Source organism: Zootermopsis nevadensis, unplaced genomic scaffold, assembly GCF_977971745.1.
Source record: "Zootermopsis nevadensis isolate Lab colony 2312 unplaced genomic scaffold, Znev_1.0 Znev_ptg000024l, whole genome shotgun sequence".
NCBI lineage: Eukaryota > Metazoa > Arthropoda > Insecta > Blattodea > Termopsidae > Zootermopsis > Zootermopsis nevadensis.
Genome location: NW_028259156.1, coordinates 18735602 through 18758859, shown reverse-complemented (window position 1 = coordinate 18758859; position 23258 = coordinate 18735602). Strand labels below are relative to the sequence as shown.

Here is a 23258-nt window from a genome sequence, read left to right as displayed (position 1 = left end):
AAATATGAAGTTCCTTATTACTTATTACATTATTTTCTCAAGCCTTTTGTCATTTCCACTTACAACCAAATATTTCCCTCTATACTAAATCACTATTTTACCCACAGGTTTGGTTTACACATACTACAGTGGCTCACAGCCAATGTAGAATGTTGAGAAAAGACACCAATATGAACCAAAACAAAGTTTATTACAACCATCAGTCTAAGCCTCCATTCCAAGTGTACCTAGTGGCTCCAGTACTCAAAAACATGGACAGGCACAATCACACTCCGTAAAGAATGTATTGCAACTAAACCAAATGCCACCCTGCACTCTTCATATAGAGGGAGAGCAACCTTTTCATAGTACATGACATGTTGAAAAATATGAAGTTTGTCATACCAATTTTAAGTTTTGGTACCTAGTGAAAATAAGAGAATCTAATTTTTCAGTTCATTAAGTCAGTTATGGCAACATTTGACTGCTAAATATTTCTTGGTTCACTGACTCTGGGTTGGGCTATGAGGACTTGTAGGTGGATACCTACAGTTTGAAGGAACATACTGCTGTCCTACAAGACCAGACAGCGACCACCACGGACAAAACCACTGAACCTACAAGTCAAAAAGATATGGTCCACCAATGACCATGAATGTGTCATGGCATGATGCCATTCACATGACAATTTCACTATTTTTCAAAAGCAGTGGGAAGCACATACTTGTATTGCATTCACCAGCTTTCACCAAATACAATTATAGGGTCCTGAGTTTATGCCCTGGTGTACTATAAAATTACATCAGAGTTCATGATACATATAATAATGGGGCCATGCACCCCAGCAACATTAAAATGACTGAAAAATGTTTTAACATTCAAAGAGAATACTGCTTGCTAATAACTACACAAAATTACATTAACAATTTAGATCATAGTATCAAAAACAATAAATTACTCTATTCTATTAAATGTAACAATTTAAGATCAATGCTTATCAGCCAGATTTCCCCCAAAAGATGAGTACAAATTATGGAGCTCTTTATTATGCAATTTTCTCCACCCTCCTGTCAGTTCATCCCTCTTAGGTTCAGATATTCCCATCTGCACTATGGCCTATATGTTTTTTCTAAATGGGGCCCCACCTCAAGAAGTCAGAAGATTGTATCATTTATACAGATATTAAAAATATTTGTATGGGAATGAAAACTGCTAAGCTGCAAAAGTTTAATATAACACCTTACAAACCATTTCCAATGTGAAGACCCTTTATGGCAAATCTTTATTTCAAACAAAATACCACATCGTGCTTAAATTGTAACTACTTTGGGCATTCATACTTAAATCAAATGGGAACTATAAATCAGTTATCTGTATGGGAACTGAATATTTTCAGATGAAACTATGATAACCATTTTCACATCTCTACTACACCTAGAAAGTATCAGTATAAAAACACATTGGTCAAGTCCTGTTACATCTGTCATGATTTCAGAGCTTCCAAATTTGTATAAAATTTAATGTTCTAACATTACAACTTACTTATATAATTTTCTTATCTGTATGAGGCAGTAACATGGTTAGAAGAAAAACTGCACATCCAACGCTTCCAAGAAAAGTATTTATGCTTCAGTAATGATGACAGTAGTAAATGTACTCAACATTTTTGTGCACCCCACGTTTTAGACCTTTGAAGCTGAAGCTCATCTTAATAATGCATAAACATTCAGTTTACTGCAGTTTACTCTATTACAAAGATCAAAAGGCAAACAATGTATAAGGAAATAATCGGTTTATTCTGAGAATAATATAGAACCCATAATACATTTTGTGGGCAAAACACAGTTATTGGTTGTTAAATATGTTAGTATATATAGTTAACCACTTCTCTTTAAAGGGTTAATTACATGGATTCCTTTAATGGTTCTTTATGTGTAAGATCTAATTTTTTTAAAGTTGCCAAGCACGACATGTGGGATGCACAAGCAAATATCCACTCCTCACTATTAATTACGATGTATTCACCAAAGACGTTACGCAGCATGAAACGAGAGAGAATAGGACAATTTTGAAAAGTATGACATGTCAAGGATCAGTGTTCACCCACCTGAAAGTATTATCTCACATGATATGCCCATGGGACAGGAAGATCATGAAGACCCAAATCAGGCTATCCAGTCCCAACCAGGTGATTGAAATGTCCGAATATGAAACAAGGGTGATACAACGCCACTTAACCCCGCCAACTATGATTCATACTCTTGTGACAAGGAAATGTTTTGAAAGTTAAAGTCTCATGACTAAATTATCTAGTTATTTCACTCACCAACAGCTTTGTCAGTGTTTTAGACATCAATGAGAGCAACTTCAATGATTTAACTGTTACTTTCAAAATGATAAATTTAAATTACTTACACAAGACACAATTTAAATCTAGGTCCATAAATTATCATACAGGTTTCTAAAGCCATGCAACAATTTTTAGTAACATTGTACTGAAGTATGGCACAAAAATATGTTACCCAATCTCTCTTATTTTAACATTCCAAATGTAGAAGCTCGTAACCATGAGAAAGTTGTGCTTGATTTAAAAAGAACAGTTCCTCAGCATGGAGTGTTAGTTATGGAGTGAGGGGATATAATTTACAAAATCTCCACTTAAAGGTAATGACCTGCATATGACAGGAGGTACCCACATTGCCCTCCAACACAATGAAATGAAAATCTTGGATTGCATCTGCAGTTGCTGGTGTAAGACTGGTCAGCGCTCTTCAATGTCGATCCTTCCTGCAACATACATAATTCATGTCTGTATGAATGTGAATAGACTTACATGTATAAACAAAAGTTAAATTTCCCATCTGCTAAAGCACCATACCATGAAGGTGTATAAGGAATGTCAACACAAAGTTCCATGCATCCTACAGCCTAGCATTAAATAGGGGATATGTGGCCAAGCATCACACCGTAGCGATACCAAGTGGTTTAAAGTCTGGCTAGGCCCCAGAGCCAGTCTGAACTTCAAGAGAGATGTGAAGTCCCAGAGCCTACTCTGAACTGAACAATTTTTAAAAATCCTTAGGCACCAATGTATGAAATATGAAGATTAAAATAATGTGAATATTAAGTCCCAAAGTTATCTTTCCTATTAAGAATGGGCATACATGTCAGTTTCCAAAATAAATCACAATTAAAGGGGTTTTAAATTACTTGTCAGAGTATGTACTCATACAAAATAGGAAAACATCTTCACTCAGGAATGTGACAAATTTGTTTCTGTTACAGTTCAATGACAATGATAAAAGAACTGATGCTGCTGCACGGATGTGAAGGATAACTGTATCAAAAGATAACAAACCCACTTAATGACACTCCTGATACTTTTGGCATACATAACTGATCATTTCTACACTCATAGCTTCAAATTTCCAAAAGATAATGTGAATTACTTGAATACTTCCATACTTTGACTGCATACTACTGTTTTTGCATTAATTAATTAAAACTTTTGGCATCACATTAAAAAACCAATGGAAATAAAAAAATACATCTGAACACTGTAAATCCTGTTTCCAGACATTGGGCACTTATAAATATACTTCTCTGAGTTATGGCCTCATAATTTTCACATCTTGGTTTGTCAAAACATATTCATTTAATACCAACCCTATAAATACTTAAATGAATTTGTGCTTCTGAATTAAACAGAACATGAAGTTATACCATGCAGACACAACTTTCAAGCAGGTCATACATAATGCTTTTTGTTATGATATTGATATCAATTTACATGTGAGTGTTGATTGAATTACACTCTATCATGTGTAGCAAAATCAGGTACATGGCAAGATCCTTGACTCACAGAGCACAGACCCCATCATGTCTGCTACATCAAATAGGATAAGCTTCTGTATAGAACCAACAAGGATATCGACCTTGTGAATACCCATTACCGCCCGGTTTACCTGGACCTGTAACTGTGGTGCCTGTTTGAATCTGCTGCTGGAGAACTTGACCGAGAATTGCTACTCGATGACCTGAGACCAAAGAAAGAAGTCTTAGTTACAACAGATGGTCACAGTAAAATGACAAAAGAAAGATGACTAATTTGCTGTTTGCCGATTCTTGGGTTATTTGACAATGCTTTTTCAGTTGTGTGGGTAAAAAAGCAAAAAATGGTATAACAGGATAAATGGAAATAATACAACTGAAAGCAGCTCTGGCAGCATTTGCTTCCAGACTGACCAAGCCACAAAACCTCTCTCAGGGCAGCTGGTCTACAGACCAAAATTCAGACAGAACCTCCAGAATATGAAGCAGGAATGCTAACCACCTCACTATTACAAGCATGGATTTAAAATTCATAAATGAAAATTTAAAAAGAATATACCTACCTAGAATCTGAATGGTTGTTTTTTGAACGTTTGTATGGTGGTGAACAGGATTGCGAGCGAGATTTTGAACGTTGTCTTGTTTCATTTCTTCCTCTATGGTCTTTCTCTTTGATTTCCTTACTTTCTTCTTTGTCTTTACTTTCCTTATCATCATCATCTCCCCAGCCACTGAGGTCATACTTGGAAAGGTCTCCATCATCCTGTTAAAAAGACAGTGTCATGAATGATCAAAGGAATCTTTAAATAGGCCTGTTATCAACAGAACATTATCTGCCATTTGGCGAAAAAAGTTTAGTCACAACTTTCCGATCAACATTCTGCACTTACATCATCATCATCTTCCTCTTCCTCTTCTTCTCCATTATCATCCACATCATTTGTTTTGTCTGAAGTCTTTTTCTCTTCAGCAGAATCCTTCTTCTTTTTCTTTCTACGTCCAAACTGCAGAATAACAAAATAAAATGTAATTTAAAAATTCAAAATAACATGCTTTCCCATAAGATGCCACACAACTCCAAACCAAACAAGAGGATAATAATAATGATGATAGGAAAATACATACAATTTACTGTTTAGTAATGAGTTCCAATACTTACATTATAAGAACAATAAGCCTGTATGTCCAAAGCCATGGTTATAAGAAACTAATTCTAATGAACATACACACAGAATGCTGCATAAAAAGTAGCAATTAAGCGCATCCTCTTTCTTAGGACAAAATATTCCCCTCAGAAATTTATTACCAAATACCTGCAATATTTGTTCTTCCCTTAGTATGACAGACCATGTTTGATGCTAAGCAGAGTGCTTAAACAAGAAAAAAAAGGGGGGAGAAATATTCTGAGATGCATATAATCTAAGGTATATTCTGTCTGTACATGCAGATGATACCTCATCATATTCATCATCAGAATCCTGCCGCTCAATGTACTCCACAACACCACGATCATTGTATCCGCCACCATAACCTGTTCTTTCTTCCACTTCACCATATTTAGGGGCATTGCACATATTGCAGGACTGCCGACGTGCCCAGTTTACATTCCCACACCTGCAACAGTCACTACATATTATTAAACAATGCTTGCACATCTCAAATTATGTAAAGTTCATTATGAATGATGAAGTGACAGAAAGCAATCACATTCTACTACAGGAAGCAGTTTTTGCTTTCTAGTGCACCTCTTAATTACAATTATGACCAATTACGTTCAATAAATTTCAACTGCTCATCTGGTTTTACTACTTGAACTTGTTGTCCTGCACTACTGAATTTATGTTCTACAGTCATTCTCAGCAAAATACCAATATTTAACAATGAACTGATCTTCTATTCCACTGCTGGGAAACAAAGCATTGAAGGTATGTACCATGTGGTGTGTGCAGTCAAGGTTCTTAAATATGAATCACTCAATTGTGGCACATGTTCATCTAACTATAGCAGAGAGAAGTCCACATGTGTAACATCAACAAAAATCTCACAGCTCACTTGTTACACTGCCAGTCATCTGCACTGAACAGTCCACGGCTCTTTTCTGCTGCTGCTTTCCCAATTTCTTGCCCCAGTTTCTTCTTTTTGGGGGAATCACCCTTCTCTATAACAAAGAATAAAAATATACATAGTTACTCTCTATATGAAGCTGAAGCTCATCTAAATCTTATTTAAAAGTCAGTACCTACTGAAAACACAATGACTCTACATTACAGAGATTAACTGGTTAACGCTGTTTAAGGAAATAAATGCAATTTATTCTGGGGGAAAAAAAACATATAAAACACATAAATACATCATGGATAAAATGTTGTTTTACTGTTTAGTATAGTAGGTGGTACATACAGATATGACTGGGCTTTAAAGAGTTAATTAAAGACTGGTCACTATATTTTAATGCTGTTCCAGAATAAAAAACCTGACAGCAGCCAATTTCCTAGTTCACATATCAACTGCATTGCTCAAATGCAAAGTATGACATGTTAGGAGGATGCTCCCATACAAAAGACAATCAATGAATAAGAAAACTGCATTCAGCTCACCTTTGTCACACCTATTACAGGTATCCCTGCGGGCAAAGTTAACATTTCCACACCTGAAACATGACAGTAAATGTAAGTGCACAACAGCCCCTGTAAATTTAACTTACACAAACAACTCTCAAGAGTTTACCCTTGGATGTTGCCATTTTCATCACATTCTTCCTGATATGTTTAGCAAAGAAACAGCTTAAAATTTAAGTCCCCAAACTGTTGTATTAACTTTTATACTTTGTTTTATACTTCTGCCTGTCTATTCACAACTTATTTTAACCCAATTACACTGTTTGATGCCTGCAGGATGTCCACTCATCGAGTGACATTAAGTCACTTCCACAGGTGTGATGAAACTTCAATGGATGAAGGTCAAAACAGTTAACACACACAGGATTAGCATATTAAATCCCAAGTTTTATTATAGATTTAAGGCTTTTAACATCTGACTTCATCTTACATGTGAATTTTCAGAAAGTGAGGCCATATTATTAGCATTCTTTGCACAATTTGCATGAAATGAATGCGTATATGGCTGACCATGCCTGTTTGCCCACATTACTACAATATCAGCTTGCTTAGTCCAGACAGCAGAGTGGCTACTTGCTGCCTGGCTGAGGAGGTTCCAATACTGCTGCAGAGGGAGATATGTTTTTCTTGGACATAATGTTTAATGTTTATGTTCTGAAACCCATCCAGCCTCTAAACCAACTACCAGTAGTAAAATGTCCAGAACATAATAATGACCTCTAATGCCAACATCCTTAAAATTCATGGAACTTAACCTAAAAAAAATTTGATATGGGCAATTATATAAATAAATGTGTAATTTCGGACAAAAATATGATCTAATGCCAAATTACTGAAGGTGCTTGGAAAATTCGTAAGCAATTAATTTGATAATTTATTAAATTACGTTATAAATAATAGTGGTTACCAAAGAACCAATAACTGGAACAAAATTGTGTCTTCTGTTCTTATTTATATAACTTAATAAATGTGTTAAGCAAAACCGCAATGAGTTGCATACTGTGGATCGCTACAAATCCAATCCCCTTCGCTTATTCGAAAGCGGCCACTGCCTGATGCTGGCTCCATCGCGGCCGTTACTGCTAATTGTCCCTATTTTTTAAAAACACTTCTGTGAACTTCTGAAGGACTCTAATGTAAAGACACATTAAAGATATAAACAACTATAAAGTAAGCATTTTCTGGATTTTTCACACTTTTCACTGCTAGCAAACCCACGCTATTAAAAAAACACAATTTTCTTCCCTATCTGATTACGGGAGAACAAAACAACCGTCTACAACTAGAACCACTATCGCTAACCTAGACGAACCACAGATTGTCAACGAAAACAAAAACCTACTGTGATTTCAAAAATCCAAAGAGTGTATTATCGTGTATAAAAAATGCTTTTTTAGTTCCATTTAAGCGACCAACTAACGTAACGAAGACAAAATTACGTAATTGGAAAATGTACTCACATTAATAATGTATACTGTTAAAAGTGGAAAATGATAATTAAATAGTATCACGGTGACTCTAACAAAGATTATGCCACATCACAATGACCACAAAGAAGCAACATCTGCATTGCGTTAAGTTGGCTCAACTGCTATTAATGAAAACCTCACCCTTCAATCGCTACTAAATTTATTTGTATGTTAAGGTGTTTGCATTACCGAATGTCTATATTATTTGCATCCCACTACCCTTGCCTTGGAAATGTTTTTCCTCGGGTTAAATAAAGGCCGGCGAGTAGGAATGCGAATCCACTCGCGCTACCAAATGCCCATCTATTTGCATCTGTCTTGGTTATGTTAGCTTTTTGAAGGGAAACATTGTGTAAACGCGGTGCCTGAAGCGTAAGACACAAGCTACTGATCCTTGTGATCAACAAGTATGATAATTCTTTTCATCAAAGCTCATTCAAAATACGTTTCCCCATTGATGGCAGACATTTTTCTTTTTTACCCAACTGTAGCCAATACCAAAATATCTGGACCGCCTTCATTATTTTTAAAATTACTTAATTCTCACCACAGGTTACAGATGTAAAATGTAATTGAATAAAACTTATACTGCCTTGGTAACTGAACAATGAGATAAACTGATTATAAAACGAATGAAACAACAGAATTAGATTAGAAAAGCATAACATAGATATGTTAAAAACATGTTAACAATGGCAAAGGCTATGCTGAAATACACAATTGCTGGAGCTGTCTCATACAATTATGGTCACTTATGTGACATAGAAGTATCAATTTCAGATACAAGTAAAAACACACACTTTACATCAATATACAAGGAATGGGAATATTTGTTACAAAAGCTCACTAGATCTCTTTCATTCACATTAATAAACTTGACTACATTTATAAATTTAATGGTACACTTAGAACAAAGTATCACACGACAAAACTTTATACATAACACTCAAAGTATGCTGGTATATGTCAAGTATAACTAGATCAGTTCTTTGAACATATCATATAAATATATTTTAATAATTTCTCTTTTGATTATTTTTGTAGAAATTTAGAGAACACTTACAGCGATATTACTATCAAGTGCTAACGTTTTGAGTATACAAGTTATTTGGATGGGTATTAAATCCTCTTAATTCATTCACTCTTGATTCACTGCACGTTTATAACCAAATGCTGTCAACATGAACAACCTCACTTATCATAATTTGCTTCCATGTGTTAATTTTTAAATAAAATTTAGAGTTGTTTTAAACAGTGAAACTGAATTTGTTTCTTTCAAAATCACTGATTTCCGAATTGAAAACTGCCATCACAACAAGTACAAATATGTGTATTCATAAATGTCTTTATATAGAAAGAAATCAGTGTTCAGACTTTTGTACATAAATACTATATATTAATTCTGTATGAGCAAGACCAACACTGCTTAAGCTTGAATCAAATTTTGTAATTTTAAACAATTCTTAACACATTCTGTTTAGAAATCTTATACTAATAAGTTTACCTTATTTTGGCTTTCATTATTCCATAATTTTTGGTAATAAAAATAATATTTCAATTTTTGGTTTATGGAGGGAAGAAAAGGAGCAAGTGAAACACGTGACTGCATAGTACCAACAAAACAATAAATGATGACATGTATAAAGTAATTTATGCAATCCTGAATAATGTTACTGTAGACCAACTTGTTTGATTGCAGTTCGACCTGCAAGTGGTGATACTTAAAACCACCAGACAACAAATTAACTAGTTTCCTTAACAGTTCTACACCTCAAATATGTTGTGCACAGCCCATTCTGTAAAGTATATTCAGTTTTAGCTACTCTTACAGCTAACTCCAAAATGTAATATACATTACATATACCTCAGACAAAAGACAGTGTCAAACACAATCATGATATAAATGCTGCCACAAATCTTTAGAGAATCTTAAAGTTTCCTGTTACTCATTTTGGCACTGATTTTTTTTAGAATAAATGGGAGAACTTAAATCTGTACAGTGTAAGCCACTATTCCTAAAATTGGCTCTGAATAGTAAGCCTTCCACAAAATATAGAATACTGCCATGGAAACATTGTCCAGATAAAAATCACAGAAGACATTTCATTGGTCAAGTCTGTCTTCTGGTACACACATGTGTATTGACTGTAAGGCCTGTTAGATAAAATGCAGTCTGTATCAAGCAATGGGCAATGTTAAGCAACACTGAAAATGGCAGTTTTCAAATTCAAATCCTACTTTAGCAAAATCGATAAGCCATCTGTTGAGTGTGTGACAGCCAGACTCTGCTTCTTGGCTGGTTCATACATAATGGAGACTGGACTTGATATTAGGTTCATGTGTGTAAAAACATCAGTCAATTTGTCACTCATCCAATCTCTGAAACATCTGAGGTTCAGTCTGTATTAACTCAAATGACTGACCATTAAGACTTTACTGTTTTTAGTACTTCGTTGTAAATGAACCACAACCTTCTGACAAGTGAGGTTCTTCAGTGTAAGTATACAATTACGGACTCTACCTTCCAAATGGAAACTTACACACAGGAGACAACAAATGGATATTAAAAATTGATCCATTAAATGGTTATAAAAACATCAGCATTAGTTCTGAGTTTTAAGCTATTGAATAGAAACTAACTGGCAAAGGCAGTGTACCACAAGGCATCCCAGAAGAAATCTTTGTAGCAACTAATCTGTCCTGGTGAACCCGTCTTCTAAGTACCTATTTTAAACTTCTATAAGTTTCAGACTGCTGTTTGTTGGACTCATCAGAAACACTGTTGTTATATCTAATATATCAGTTTGGTAACACAACATGATCTTAATTTTCTCACACAATACAGCCATTTACAAAGTGCATTTCTTTTTCTAGAAAGAAAGGTGCTAAGATCTGACACAGAAAATTATTTTGATATCTTTGAATTGTATGTAACTACTTTCACTAGGCAAAATCAAAAAGGCAACCAAAAACCAAAAAAACAAAACAAAAAAAGCTTAACACCATACTGAATCTGTGATACTACTTGACAACACAACTGTTCTTCAAACTTTTGAACTGAGAAGCAGATGACTGTACTGGAAACCTTCTAATTCAACACATAAAAACTTTGGTACAAAGATTTCTTTTCCATCATTCCTCAACCAACATTCAATATGAATTATGACATAAACTTTATCATGAATAAATATTATATTATCACAAAATTGTTCAGTTCTTGTAATGTTTCTTTGGTATAGTTCGGTACATCCAGAGAGCAACCAATTCTAATCTCAACTCATTGGTAAACAGTTTACACTGGCCAATGCGAGTTGAGGAGCCTTTCAAAATTGTGCCAAAAATTGCTGCATTTCACTGCACAATACATATAATCATGTAAATTATAAATCCTTAGTTTTTATTGTGAAATTACGGAAAAAATACATTTCATTATTTCCATTTTTGTAATGTATTGAAGTACTTCATGTAAGAACAAACCGTATCACCTCAGGTGACAGTAAGATCCATTTTCAAAATGTGGCAGCACAATGGCTGACAAGAATAGTGCAAACATGCCATAACAGCAATGTTCTATTCTAAATGCTGGACAGACCACATTTATGTCACCACAAGGCATCAGAATAATCAGACAAATCTGCTTTAAAAATACTGTGTCCTGTATGCTCCCTGGATGCAATACACATCACAAAATACATCATATCAACGTATAGTCACTACAGAACTATATATCACACTATCTATTATTTCTACCACATGAATCATAGTCACTGGTGCCACTGAATCATAATTCTTGTATCACACAGGCACGGAGATCCACTGACTTGGTGCCCTGTCAGTTTGCCCTAGAAGCATGAATCGTTTGTACATACAGCAGTTTCCTAAATACTGCACTACTAGGGCTTGTGCAGCAGCAAGCAATTACTAAAATGTCAAAATTGGTCCTTCACGGTGATCCAAAATATCTGAAATATAGAATTACAGTTAGCAGCTAGACATGAGAGGGTTATATAAATACCTACACAAATAATGAATGTATCAAAACAAAAATTCTCAACAATGGTGTTCTAAAACTTCTCCTGTGAAGAAATATTCATGAGGAAAAGATTGTCTTGTGGACAAAAGAGTTTTAATTTCAGATGTTAAATACTTGTACATACTGGAAAGGCAGATGTTTGAGAATGAAAGTACGAAATAAAAATACCTTTAGCAATACTCCACCAGGGCAGTGTTATGTATGTCAGGAAAGCATTTAGTGGCACTGACTGTGCACGCCGTGTCTCCTTCCAGAAGTGGAATGTCTGTGTGAATCCACGCATTGTCCACAGTGGGTTGTAAGCACCGTCATCCAGTTCTGCAAACAAACAACATAAATCATAACCTGGAGCACACCCCACAAACTAACAGAATGCGGACAGTTTTCCAGCTGAGATTTGAACCAGATACAAGTCGCATGTACAGCCACTGTACAACACTGATTTCTGATATAACCATTTGTTTATATTTAGTCCAAGAAAGAAATGACTTTATTAAAATGATTCATGGTGTGGTGCTTAGACACAGTGACAACTTTCTTTGTACACAGCACGTATTTACGGAGATATAAATGGCTATTTTAGTCCACATCTGTAGTGGATACCCTTGTTGCAGAACAGATGACAGGGTGCTGAAGTAAGCTTACATAACTAAACATGACATAGAAAGCCAATGCACAGCCATGCAAAGGTAGGAAACAACAAACATACCATGACTCCCTGTAACAGATTTTTGTGGTAAGTCACACCAGTAATTTACAATTGTTCCATCAGACGTTATTCTATACGGTGGGGTCACAGATCGACCCCAAGCTTTTGTGTGATTGTTCACTGAATCTTTCCACTTCTTAGGCAGAGACCCTGTACGAGTGAAACTTCTCGTTTCTCTCAGACACACACAGGCCACATTGCTTGGTTCATCTGTGAATACTTCCTCACATGACTGTAGCATCACATCACAATCACCATCCTGAATGTCACCAACACTGTTAGCTGTGGTAATGCTGCAGTCTGTCTCCCTTTCTTCACCAGAAGAGAACTCCACACACACTTTCTGCCCACCAACAGCATCTTCATTAGAAGTGATGTTGTTATTGATGCATGATGGACAATGTGTCACCCTCCCATCAGCGGTGAGACTGGCAGCAGGATAGCTTTGCATCATGCCCATGCTGGGTGCCAACAAACTGTCTGTGCAGCGGTGGGGCGGGTCACATTGACAGCAGGAAGTAGTACAAGAAGTAGTAGTAGAAGAGTGCAGGCAAAACTCGAGCTCTACGGACAAAAAAAGAAGCAAAAACAGAAAATGAAAGAACAAAACAAAATAAAAACATCAATGATCTACTGTACTGTATAGGATACTGTGATAGCATAACCAGGAAGTTTCATACTTACAAGCCACCGAAGTATGCAACTTTCTGTCGTATGTATAAATTTAAGGAACATCTAGAAAGTTGGAACAATTTCCAGTCTAAAGGTCAAACACATAAACAGAGAAAACTATTAACCTTTGTATATATATATAATATACTTAAGTAGATTCCATTTCTGTGTTTCTCTATACTGTTACCCTGGATGGTACCTAAGCTATCATGTATCTTTAAATCTTTCATAACAAATTTTAATGTTGGCATAAATGCCATTTTTATAAGGAGAGATAAGATTACTGTACCATCATGACCACGTACATGTTATGCATACTAAACCTGGTGTGGTAACAAATATTTGAAAACCATGCAACTTTTGTTTAGGTTGTACACCACAGATTTTGCCACACACATAAAATCTAAGCATGGCAGTTGAGAAGGAAGACTTTATACATGACGTTCTTCAGTCAAATTCGTCTTTCTGCTGAACATCATGTGATCTGCAGTGCAACCTTCCAACATGTACCAGTATATATAACATAAAGAAATGTGAAAGGTGTCATATGAAGACTGAGATCAAAGATTACAGAAACTGTCTGTAACTGATAACTGGAATTTCACATTGTAAAAATAATTGACTTACAGAAAGTAATACAAAGTTCAATAAATACATTCAAAAATTAAAACTAATATAAGGCACTTTTAGAGACCAGTTCACATTGTATATGGCCAAACACGTTATTTAAATAAAAGTTTTCATTTTTATGAATATACTAAATCATGCACAGAAGTTTCAGAATGAGGAATCTGGTGGAAAATGTGTGTGAATTATGCAATAAAATACAGTATTGAACACCAGCAGTTTAGCAAGTGTATCAGAAAGTTAACAGTTTACTACAGGTAAGCTTTTACTTCCTAATGAACAACAACTTAAAACATGTTCTCTACACTCATTGACAGGAAAGAAACATATTTAATGAAATCAGTTGTATAGGGATCATATTCAAATGCAACTGCATCCAATTAAAAGTTTTCACTGCCTGCTTACTCAATTATACAACACAAATATGAATCATGACTGTCTTCTGGGATGTTGAACAATGTAATTTTGTACATGTTGACCAATAAATCAGATGAGCTTACTGCCTCTACCGTAAAGGGTCAGTCAATATCTACTAGACTACTCAGTTCAACAAGCCAGAAGACAGCCATCTTCTTATTAAACTATCTTTTGAAGCACAGTTTCAACCAACATAAACACAAGCTTTCACATCTGTATTTAAAGAAATAATATATTCTTGGAAAATACAATAGACCAACTGCAAACCACAACTGGATTCTCTTTCTTTATAGCAAAGTTATTCTGTTTCATACAAAATTAATAATAACAAAAACAACAACAGCAACAATGAATAACTCATGTCCTATCCTTCATTTATAAGGCTGAAACACCTCTCCTTATCAAACTAAATACTGTCATTCCCCTCTCCAGATAAACAGGGTGATTTGTAAGGATGGAAACTTTCAAAAAATTAGTACATCCAGACTAGGTTTATTGCATAAAGCTCCTATAATTGGATTACTACTACTGGCAAAACTGACAAAAATTATTTTTTAATTTTCAGTCAATAGCTGAAATTATTATGCATTCCATCTAAAACTTACATGAACGTCTCACTTCCCCCATGCATGCTACATATCATGCACTATTAGTATGATCTGCCTCAAGTTCAATCCTAACTTCAATTTAACTGAGTAATTTCTTGGGAACAGTTTCAACAAATGACTGTAATGCTTATATACTTATCCATAGAATGCACAACTGCCTACTAAATTACAAATTATCTGTGACAAGGGCATTTTAAAGAAGTTAAATTATTTTAACAAGCATAATTTGTGAGAATCTATAGTGAGGATTCAACAATTATTTACTACATTTTAGACTCTCATGGCATGAAGTATGAAATGGCTGTCTTCTGGGTTGCTGCATCATGTAATCTTGCAGGTGGTTACTTTTATGGACAGTGAACAGAAACATGAAATGTGTCCCATTATAATAGTTTACATAAGTATTAGATACACAAAAGATTAAGAAAATTATTGCAAGAAACAATAAACCATGAAGATAAGTGATGACACCAGTTATGAAAATGTGTGTTGAGAAAAATGTGAACACAGCAATAAACTTTCATGTCCACTGGCCAACTGAGCAACTACAAAGTTTGGAAGAATAACCCTGTACCATTCAGTCAGCTACATAACAGAAAATCTTATAGGTGCGACAAGAGAAGACAGAAATTACTCCGGACAAAGTAAGAGACTGTACTAAGAAAGTACATACTATTGTATGGGATTAGTGTACACACAAATAACAATTATAGAGATTATACATAAATATGCTAGGCAGTACAAAACCCATTCTAGAATCCTAATTTAAATCCCATATGAGGCAACCAAACTCTCATTTTTAAGGTTTTCTATCCTCTACCTAAGAGGCATGCCCCTTAAAATTGGGCATGGTATTTATATATCAGATATCAACAATTCCTAATCAACTATCAACTTCACTCCCATAATCAAACTATTTTTCATTTCAACACAAAACAGTCACAAATCTATGCAAGGATTCATATTCATCACAGCAAAGTTATTTTCATTTATGAAAATTTTAAAATATCTGCCACCAACTCAAGGAATCAATTCCAACACAATTTTTTAAATATAAAGCAAGAGCAATTAATTAGATGTGAAGTTTCCATGACATGGCAGTGAAACTGTGCTACCAAAAGTGACACATTCCTTCAAAACATTGGTAAATACCTACAAGACTATATAGCAGCATAATTCTGAAGACTGTAATTCATAATAAAGATTCTCTGAATCACTTCAGGATATGTGACATGTAAACTTCCATTCTGATTGCCCTTGAAAGAATCAGAAAGAACAGTGTACAGTCCTTGTCAAAAAAGCATTATTTCTCACCTGATTCCTTTTCTCCAGTTACTGAAAACTCTACTAAACACAAGTGCAAAGCAGTAAATAGGAACTGTCATAACACAGTAAGCAACATGCAGAGACAAAAGACAAGCAAACAGCACCATGAACGACATGAGAAGATCAAATCTACCTTGAAGCTCAGAAAATAATCCAGTATTTATACAGCAACACATTCTGTAATAATCAAAAATACTATTTCCTTTACATCTGCATTCAAATTAAGATTTAGGAATATCACAAAGACATCTACTGGTCTGATACAATAGCTAAAGTATTAGACATCATAACGATGTGAAGAGTAAGGAGACAGCTTACTATGTACATGCGAGTCACATACAAATATTTCACTAAAAACTAAACCCCCATTTTTAAGGAGGATCCTCTCAAAAACAAACATTTCAACCTACTTCTGAAGTCATACTTCATCAACTACTGCATAACTTATGCACCCTCATTTCTTGTTTACTATTCAATCCACTGCAAACTGTTTCTTTTAATTTGATCCACTCATTTTACTTGCAAAACTGTATGCTAAATGCAATACAAATCTCATGATCAGCAACACAAGAAATAAAGGTCTGTTTCTTACCATCTCTCACATCGCCTGCCTCTATCTCTGTTAATCCATTAGCCATGGAGTCTAGACCTTCATTCTCTGAACGAGACTTGGCTCCTGATGTTTCATAAGGTTTTGTTTTCCATCCACCTCGCACAAAGTTGTTCAAGTTTGCGCTAGGATCACTCAGCCGCCTCTGTGTCAATAGGAGGACATCACATTACAGCACCAACAAATGCACAACATTTCAAAACTACACTACGTAAAATGTAAGGTTTCGGAACAAAGTTCTGAGGAGAATATTTGGCCTGAAGAAACAGAAAATAACAGGAGAATGGAGAAAATTATATAATAATGAGTTTCATAATTTGTATCTTCAGCTAATATTTCTTGGACAATTAAAACCAAGAAGGATGAGAAGAGTTCCAAAAAACAAAAAGCTTCTTAATAATCTATAAGCTTTTCAAGACGTCTACAACATATGCTGCACATAATACTAAAAGGCTGACAGATGTGAGATCTGTATGTGGCCTCTTACCTTCATATGTCATTATTAAAATATTGAGCACATTTTTCATTTCCCCCAGGCATACCACATCTCCCATTTTATCCTCTCCGATTCAATCACTCTACCAATATTAGGTGAAGACTACAAATTATGAAGTTCCTCATTATGTATTTCTCCATCATCCAGTTACTTCCTCTTTTTCAGGTCCAAATATTCTCCTCAGCATTTTGTTTTCAAACGCAATTAATTTAGTTTTTTTCTTAAAGTAACAGACCAAAGTTCACACCATCGCAAAACATTCCTTACTAACACAGCTCCCAACCCTCTGTAAAGCTAACTGTACTGTACCTGATGTCTATAAACATAGAAGTCCTCTGGGTCTTCATCCCAGTCCGAGTCCCACATGTCTGTTGCACACAGCCCAGGTTCAGAAGTTGGGGTTTCTGCTCCAGAACCTACACAGAAAAATTTTACCACATCAGCATCTTGCAATGTTTAGATGACAAACACTATGATAGCAGAACCCAAGGTTCTGCTATGCTAATATCAAAGCCATTCCAATGAAAGTTCCTAATTTCATTTCTTGTTCCTGCAAATCCTTTCACTTTAATTCATAGGGTAAAATTATAAAGGCTGAGTCAAGTCTACTCAGCCACAAAAAGGGAGAACACCGAGTATAATTCATTATACTCCCGTACTGAATGACCAATAAAATAATTTTCCAACCACGACTTTGAAACAAATTACACATTTTTAAATTGGGACACATATGCAGGTACCTTTAGGTTTTGTTACAGCCATTTCTGCATGGCCCTTTCCTTGAGGTCCTTTCATGCGAACAAACTCTACCCGCTGGGTTGTAGCACCAGAAAACAGCCCAAATGTCATCCGCTGGGCCATCTTGCTACTCAGACTTGACTGTAAGGCACAGGTATTGAAAAAATAAGGCTGTGGTAACAGTTCAATACTGAAAATTTCTGGATCTTCAAATCTCTTAAAAACAACTTCCATCAATTTTAATAATTCAAATATAATTATAAAAAATATTTTGGAAAAAGAAAAAGTTGTGACAAGAGCTTGTGCATAATTTCCCTCAAATACTTCAATCTACATGGAATAGTAGTTTTCACACTCAACAGCAAAAGTTCTGGTAATCCCAAGTTTGTGATGAGGTAAACATGGCCATTGTTACTGGAATAAACTGTGAATATAACCAATCATTATATGCTTCTATACATACTTCCTTCTGTGGGTTTACTGCACACATCTTGCTCCAAACATGTACTGGACAAGGATGTGCACGAGTGTTAATGATGGAGACAAAGTCCATTAACACTATATCACTTATCACACTCTGATACATAGGACTGGATTTTCAGGGTAACTAAGTAGACATGTGAAATTTTGGCAAAAATAATGTGTATTTTTTACCAGTGACTAAACATAAAATACTTCCATCCTTGTTCCTCACTTTTGGTGTTGGTGCCCAAATCTACAGAAAATATAATAAAACTATACATAAAAAGTATCATATTTATATACATAATACTTATTCCCAAGTGCTCTTTTTCTAATGTACAAACAAATTTTGTACCTGTAATCCTTAACAACATACCCTGGCATCATACACTTTCTTTAGTGCATCATAGCGAATGGAGCCTAGAAATATCACGCCCTGAACTGCTCCATCTCTGTCAGAAGCCACTAGTTCCACACACACCATTTCACCATCTCGAACCAAGATATCACAGAACACCTGTTAAACACAAACACTCCCTTTAATCACACGCAACATAACAAACTCCATGGAGCAGGATCATCACTGAAAAGTAGATAGTCACTCCGCTGCTCAAGAAATGTCCATGTTCATAAAAGCCTGCCACTGATACCTGTCCTGAGACAGCTAAATATAATTCTTCAAAACCATATTTTTCTAAGAGCCATTATATCATAATCTATCTGCAGTTAAGTCTCCCAAGTGGTATCTCCCTTGTGGTTCTTTGACCACAATTTCATATGCATTTCTGGTTCTCTTCCCCCATTCTCCCATGCTTTACACGTCACATTGTTCTTGATTTACTCATCCTAACAATATTAGGCAATGAATAAAAATGGTTGAGCTACTCACTGTAATTTTTTTTCCCCAGGTTTAAATATCTTCTGCAGCAACCTTCTCGTCTATCAACATTCATTCATAAACAAATATTACAGTAAGGTGAATATGGGCAGAGTCTTTAGGGTGTCACACCATGCTTTTTTAATAAAAAAGGACAATGTTTCAAAGGACCTGCTAGCTGAATCACAAAGAAGAAGGCAGTACATCCTTTGAAACAATGAAATATTACTATTTTGATGCAGTGCACACCCAAGACAGCAACAAGCTTCTAGTTTATGTTCTACAAATTCAAATAATTTAATAAAATTTCACAAAGGGCAAATTGCTGCAATACAGATTCTAAGCCACTGTAATCTACTGACTACAAAAGCATTTTATGTTAACACATTTCACATTCAAAACTACATATTTCCTCTTTTATGGAGAATGATAAACCATTGTAAATTACCACACGTTTTGAACATCAAATAGGCAAAACTGCAATGTAACACTGCAATATCAGTTTCATTCAAGGTCTGGAGGAAGGGGGATGAAACACAAAAAATAATTTGTCATACCTCATCAAAATTGTCCACCATGAAGCAGATATGAGGGTATGTCATCTCTTCTACTTCTCCTTTAGTATCCATTCTTCTGCGGCTTGGAGATGCATATACTTTCTGGAATAACCAGTGCTATCAAATTAGATAATTAGAAGAGAAACCATGTGTCCACAGCTGCAGTCTCCTTTCTGCTCAAAGCAACAGTTTGGCAATAACCAGAATGAATCGTATGAGACATCATATGTCAGAATTTATCATAACATTAAACACAAGTACACTATGCTTATAGCATCTTGATGTGTTCCCAAGTTAAATTTCTTGTATTGTATATTGTGTTCATTGTACCTTTATCAAATCTGAGTGAATGAAATGCATACAACTGACTTGCTTGCTTACTTTGGTATATTTCATACACAGAAATAGCTGCTTACCTGTGAGTGTCTTTTCAGGACTTGGAGTTCTTTAGGACTTGTTCGAGTGCATATAGCAAGAGTTAAAGTGTAGTCAAACTGATGAATAATAAGGTTCAAGTAAACAGTTTCTTCCCAGTCAATATCTGGATCCCCTATTGGAAGTTTGCGACTGTCCTTGCGAAACACGTCTACTTCAGTCTGCATGAAGTAAATAAAATAAATGCATAATGAGGAAATCACTTCTATCTAGCCATCTGTCCACATTTCTTCTCCAAAATAAGAGAATGGGTTTTTATGAAATGTGGTACTGGATGTTTACACTGAAAGTCAGCAAAAATATTTAATTTTTGTTTGTATCCATCACACACAACCCCTACTTTACATAAAGTTCAAACTGAACTAATTATATAGACACTTCATATTATACTCAGGACTGCAAGTGCTAAAATCTCAGCTATAACAGAAAATTACAAGAGACTGTTAGACTTTATCCTTTATAAGAGATATAATTTTTAAGCATGATAACCAAACCTTAAAGCCTAGTGATCAGCACTCCAGGTTCATATTTGGGAAGACTTTGCTTCAAATCTCAGTTCACAGCCTATATTGACAAAAGATTTTTTCTGTCCCTCAGACAAATGCTGGAATAGTACCTTAAATTAAGCCACGACTGCTTCCTTCCACATCATTTCCATTCCATTATTCATTAATAATTCAATACTATACTGTCTGAGCTAATGACAGTGTCATTAAATAAACACAAGCAAGATATTCTGAAAGCTAATTGCAATTCTGTCTTCTGGTCAAAGTTTTTTCTATTTCTCCTAACAGTGACCAACTAAGCGTTGAAATTGATATGCATCATGTTGTCTTTAAGGTAGAATCTGAATTTTTAAAATTTATCTAGATATGGTTTGAGCTTAATTTAATGAATAAACCCCTACAGAAAAGTACAATAATGAAACAAGTCATGTGAAAAGAAACTGCATTTTTACATAAATAATCATTACATTCTGAGTATGTATGTGTGCACGCGTGCGCATGTGACTAAACTTTATTAAATAATTTATTCCGTAGATGGAGCAATAAGTACTTCATAATACTCATACACAAGCCCTTGCATCATCATGTCAAAATAACAAGGCTGCATTTGATGAGATATTTAGATTCTTCAACACTTCCTCAGATGCTCTTCACTGAATGGGAAAATTATGAATGATAAATTGGAAAGAAAAGTTATGCCCTATTTTACAGCATCAAAACAACTTCGGCCTTGAGCACTGAAGAAAACCACTGAATATGTTAATTATGATAGTTGAGAATTACGCAGAAATCAATAATACAAGTTAGAAATGTTACTGTGACACCACTCTGCTCTGTAAAATAAAACTGAAATATACCTCAAATTTAGGGAGGTAACGAGATGAACCTTTGACATGCCGCTTCCGGACAAAAAACAGTAAATCATCACAATCAATACAATGTTCTGTTTGAAAGAGAAAATGTCTGACAAACAAATCAGTCCAATATGTCGTTCCTTGAAGCATCACAAAGCCAGAATCTGAAACAAGTCATATCATTTTAACATTACATTTCAGCAAAAAGAAATTGAAAAAAACCTTATACATAAATAGCAGGCCACCATGATTCTACTTCACTGACTAACTTTAAAAAAATGGAGAAAAATGTATACAAAAGTTCCAAAGGACCTCTTTTTGCTACAAAATGCTTAACATTATCTCCTTAAATATGTATACCAGAATAGCAGTTACCAATAACAGCAGCCATCTATTTCCTATCATTAATCTTTTCCTACATACATGCAGACTAATTCAAACATATCAGTTGAAATGCATTAATTATTTATACTGGTTATTTATTAACTTTCTACAACAGATTAAACTTTCTTCTTAAGTCTCTATGGCAAAAAAGTCAATACAATATGATAGGCAACTTAGCCACTGATGGAGTACAGAATGAATAGTTCGAAGGACCACTATCAGATTACTCCACCCACGATCATGTTAACCGTCTTTGGAGAGATACGATATCAAACACTTCTTAATGAATACTTACCATCTTTTAACATTTGACGCATTTCCTTAGTCCTCTGGAAGTTTATTTCCTCTAATAACTGTTCCAACATTGTCGGTGCTTTCAACAGAGATGCTGCACTAGAAAAAGCCATTCTCACACACCTATGTGATGGGCAATGAATCTAATTTTTACGGGTATATGGACACGATATATGGAAGTATATTCGTATAAAACGGAACACAAATTTACACAATTAGTTCTAGAAACTTATAATATGGACGAGTTAAGTACCACACACATTCTTTTTAACAACAAATTCATTCCAACACCTCACCAACAACTTCCATGTTGACGTTCACCACGGAGTATGAATCACTAACATTGCTACCAATGTCCTAGTTTGCCTAAAATCGATTAACTTTAACCCCTGTTCCTGTTGGTGTTCCTGATTACAAGAAATGACTGATTTCGAAATGATGGCGGTCATTTTCAAATCAACATTTCCACTTTTCTCTAGAAATCTGTACTGTCAACAAATAATTATACATATCTCTTCACGTATGTTCAAAAACAACCACATAGCATTTTTTTTAAAATGAGCGGCATTTTTAAACTACACATCCAGTTATGAGTATCCACGAGGTATGGATGTTTTAAAGCACTCTTTTGATTAATATTTTTCTTAAACATACAAAGTCGATCCAGTCCTAAATATCGTTAATGAGACATTCGATTACGCGCAGCACTATCGGTGAAAACAATCGAATGCTGGTAGTTCATTGAAAATTTACCAG

General features: G+C 35.0%; 2 protein-coding genes across 6 annotated transcripts; both read right to left on the bottom strand.

Annotated features, from left to right (window-relative positions):
• Positions 1-171: 171 nt before the first annotated feature.
• Positions 172-7745, bottom strand: LOC110835710 (uncharacterized). Of its 4 annotated transcripts, none has more exons than XR_015536936.1 (8): positions 7429-7745; positions 6408-6460; positions 5863-5968; positions 5265-5436; positions 4701-4814; positions 4374-4573; positions 3842-4016; positions 172-2766 (listed from the first exon to the last, which is right to left on the bottom strand). XR_015536936.1 is itself a non-coding variant. In XM_087355343.1 (8 exons), the coding sequence occupies exons 1-8, from the start codon at positions 7494-7496 to the stop codon at positions 2751-2753; spliced, it is 801 nt and encodes a 266-aa protein (XP_087211469.1). In that variant the 5' UTR covers positions 7497-7745; the 3' UTR covers positions 172-2750. The 4 variants fall into 4 exon arrangements, 2 of the variants coding, with proteins under 2 accessions (XP_087211469.1, XP_021931908.1); XR_002544990.2 differs by having other exon boundaries at positions 5265-5424; positions 7429-7744; XM_087355343.1 differs by having other exon boundaries at positions 3945-4016.
• Positions 7746-8777: 1032 nt separating this feature from the next.
• LOC110835735 (uncharacterized protein KIAA0930 homolog) lies at positions 8778-22849 on the bottom strand. 2 transcript variants are annotated; one of them, XM_022076255.2, is made up of 11 exons: positions 22504-22849; positions 21828-21988; positions 20446-20625; positions 20030-20131; positions 18972-19112; positions 18136-18274; positions 17705-17811; positions 16882-17044; positions 12640-13203; positions 12099-12248; positions 8778-11859 (listed from the first exon to the last, which is right to left on the bottom strand). In XM_022076255.2, exons 1-11 carry the CDS (start codon positions 22613-22615, stop codon positions 11819-11821), a joined length of 1860 nt encoding a protein of 619 aa, XP_021931947.1. In that variant the 5' UTR covers positions 22616-22849; the 3' UTR covers positions 8778-11818. The 2 variants fall into 2 exon arrangements, with proteins under 2 accessions (XP_021931947.1, XP_021931948.1); XM_022076256.2 differs by lacking the exon at positions 12640-13203.
• Between the last annotated feature and the right edge of the window lie 409 nt (positions 22850-23258).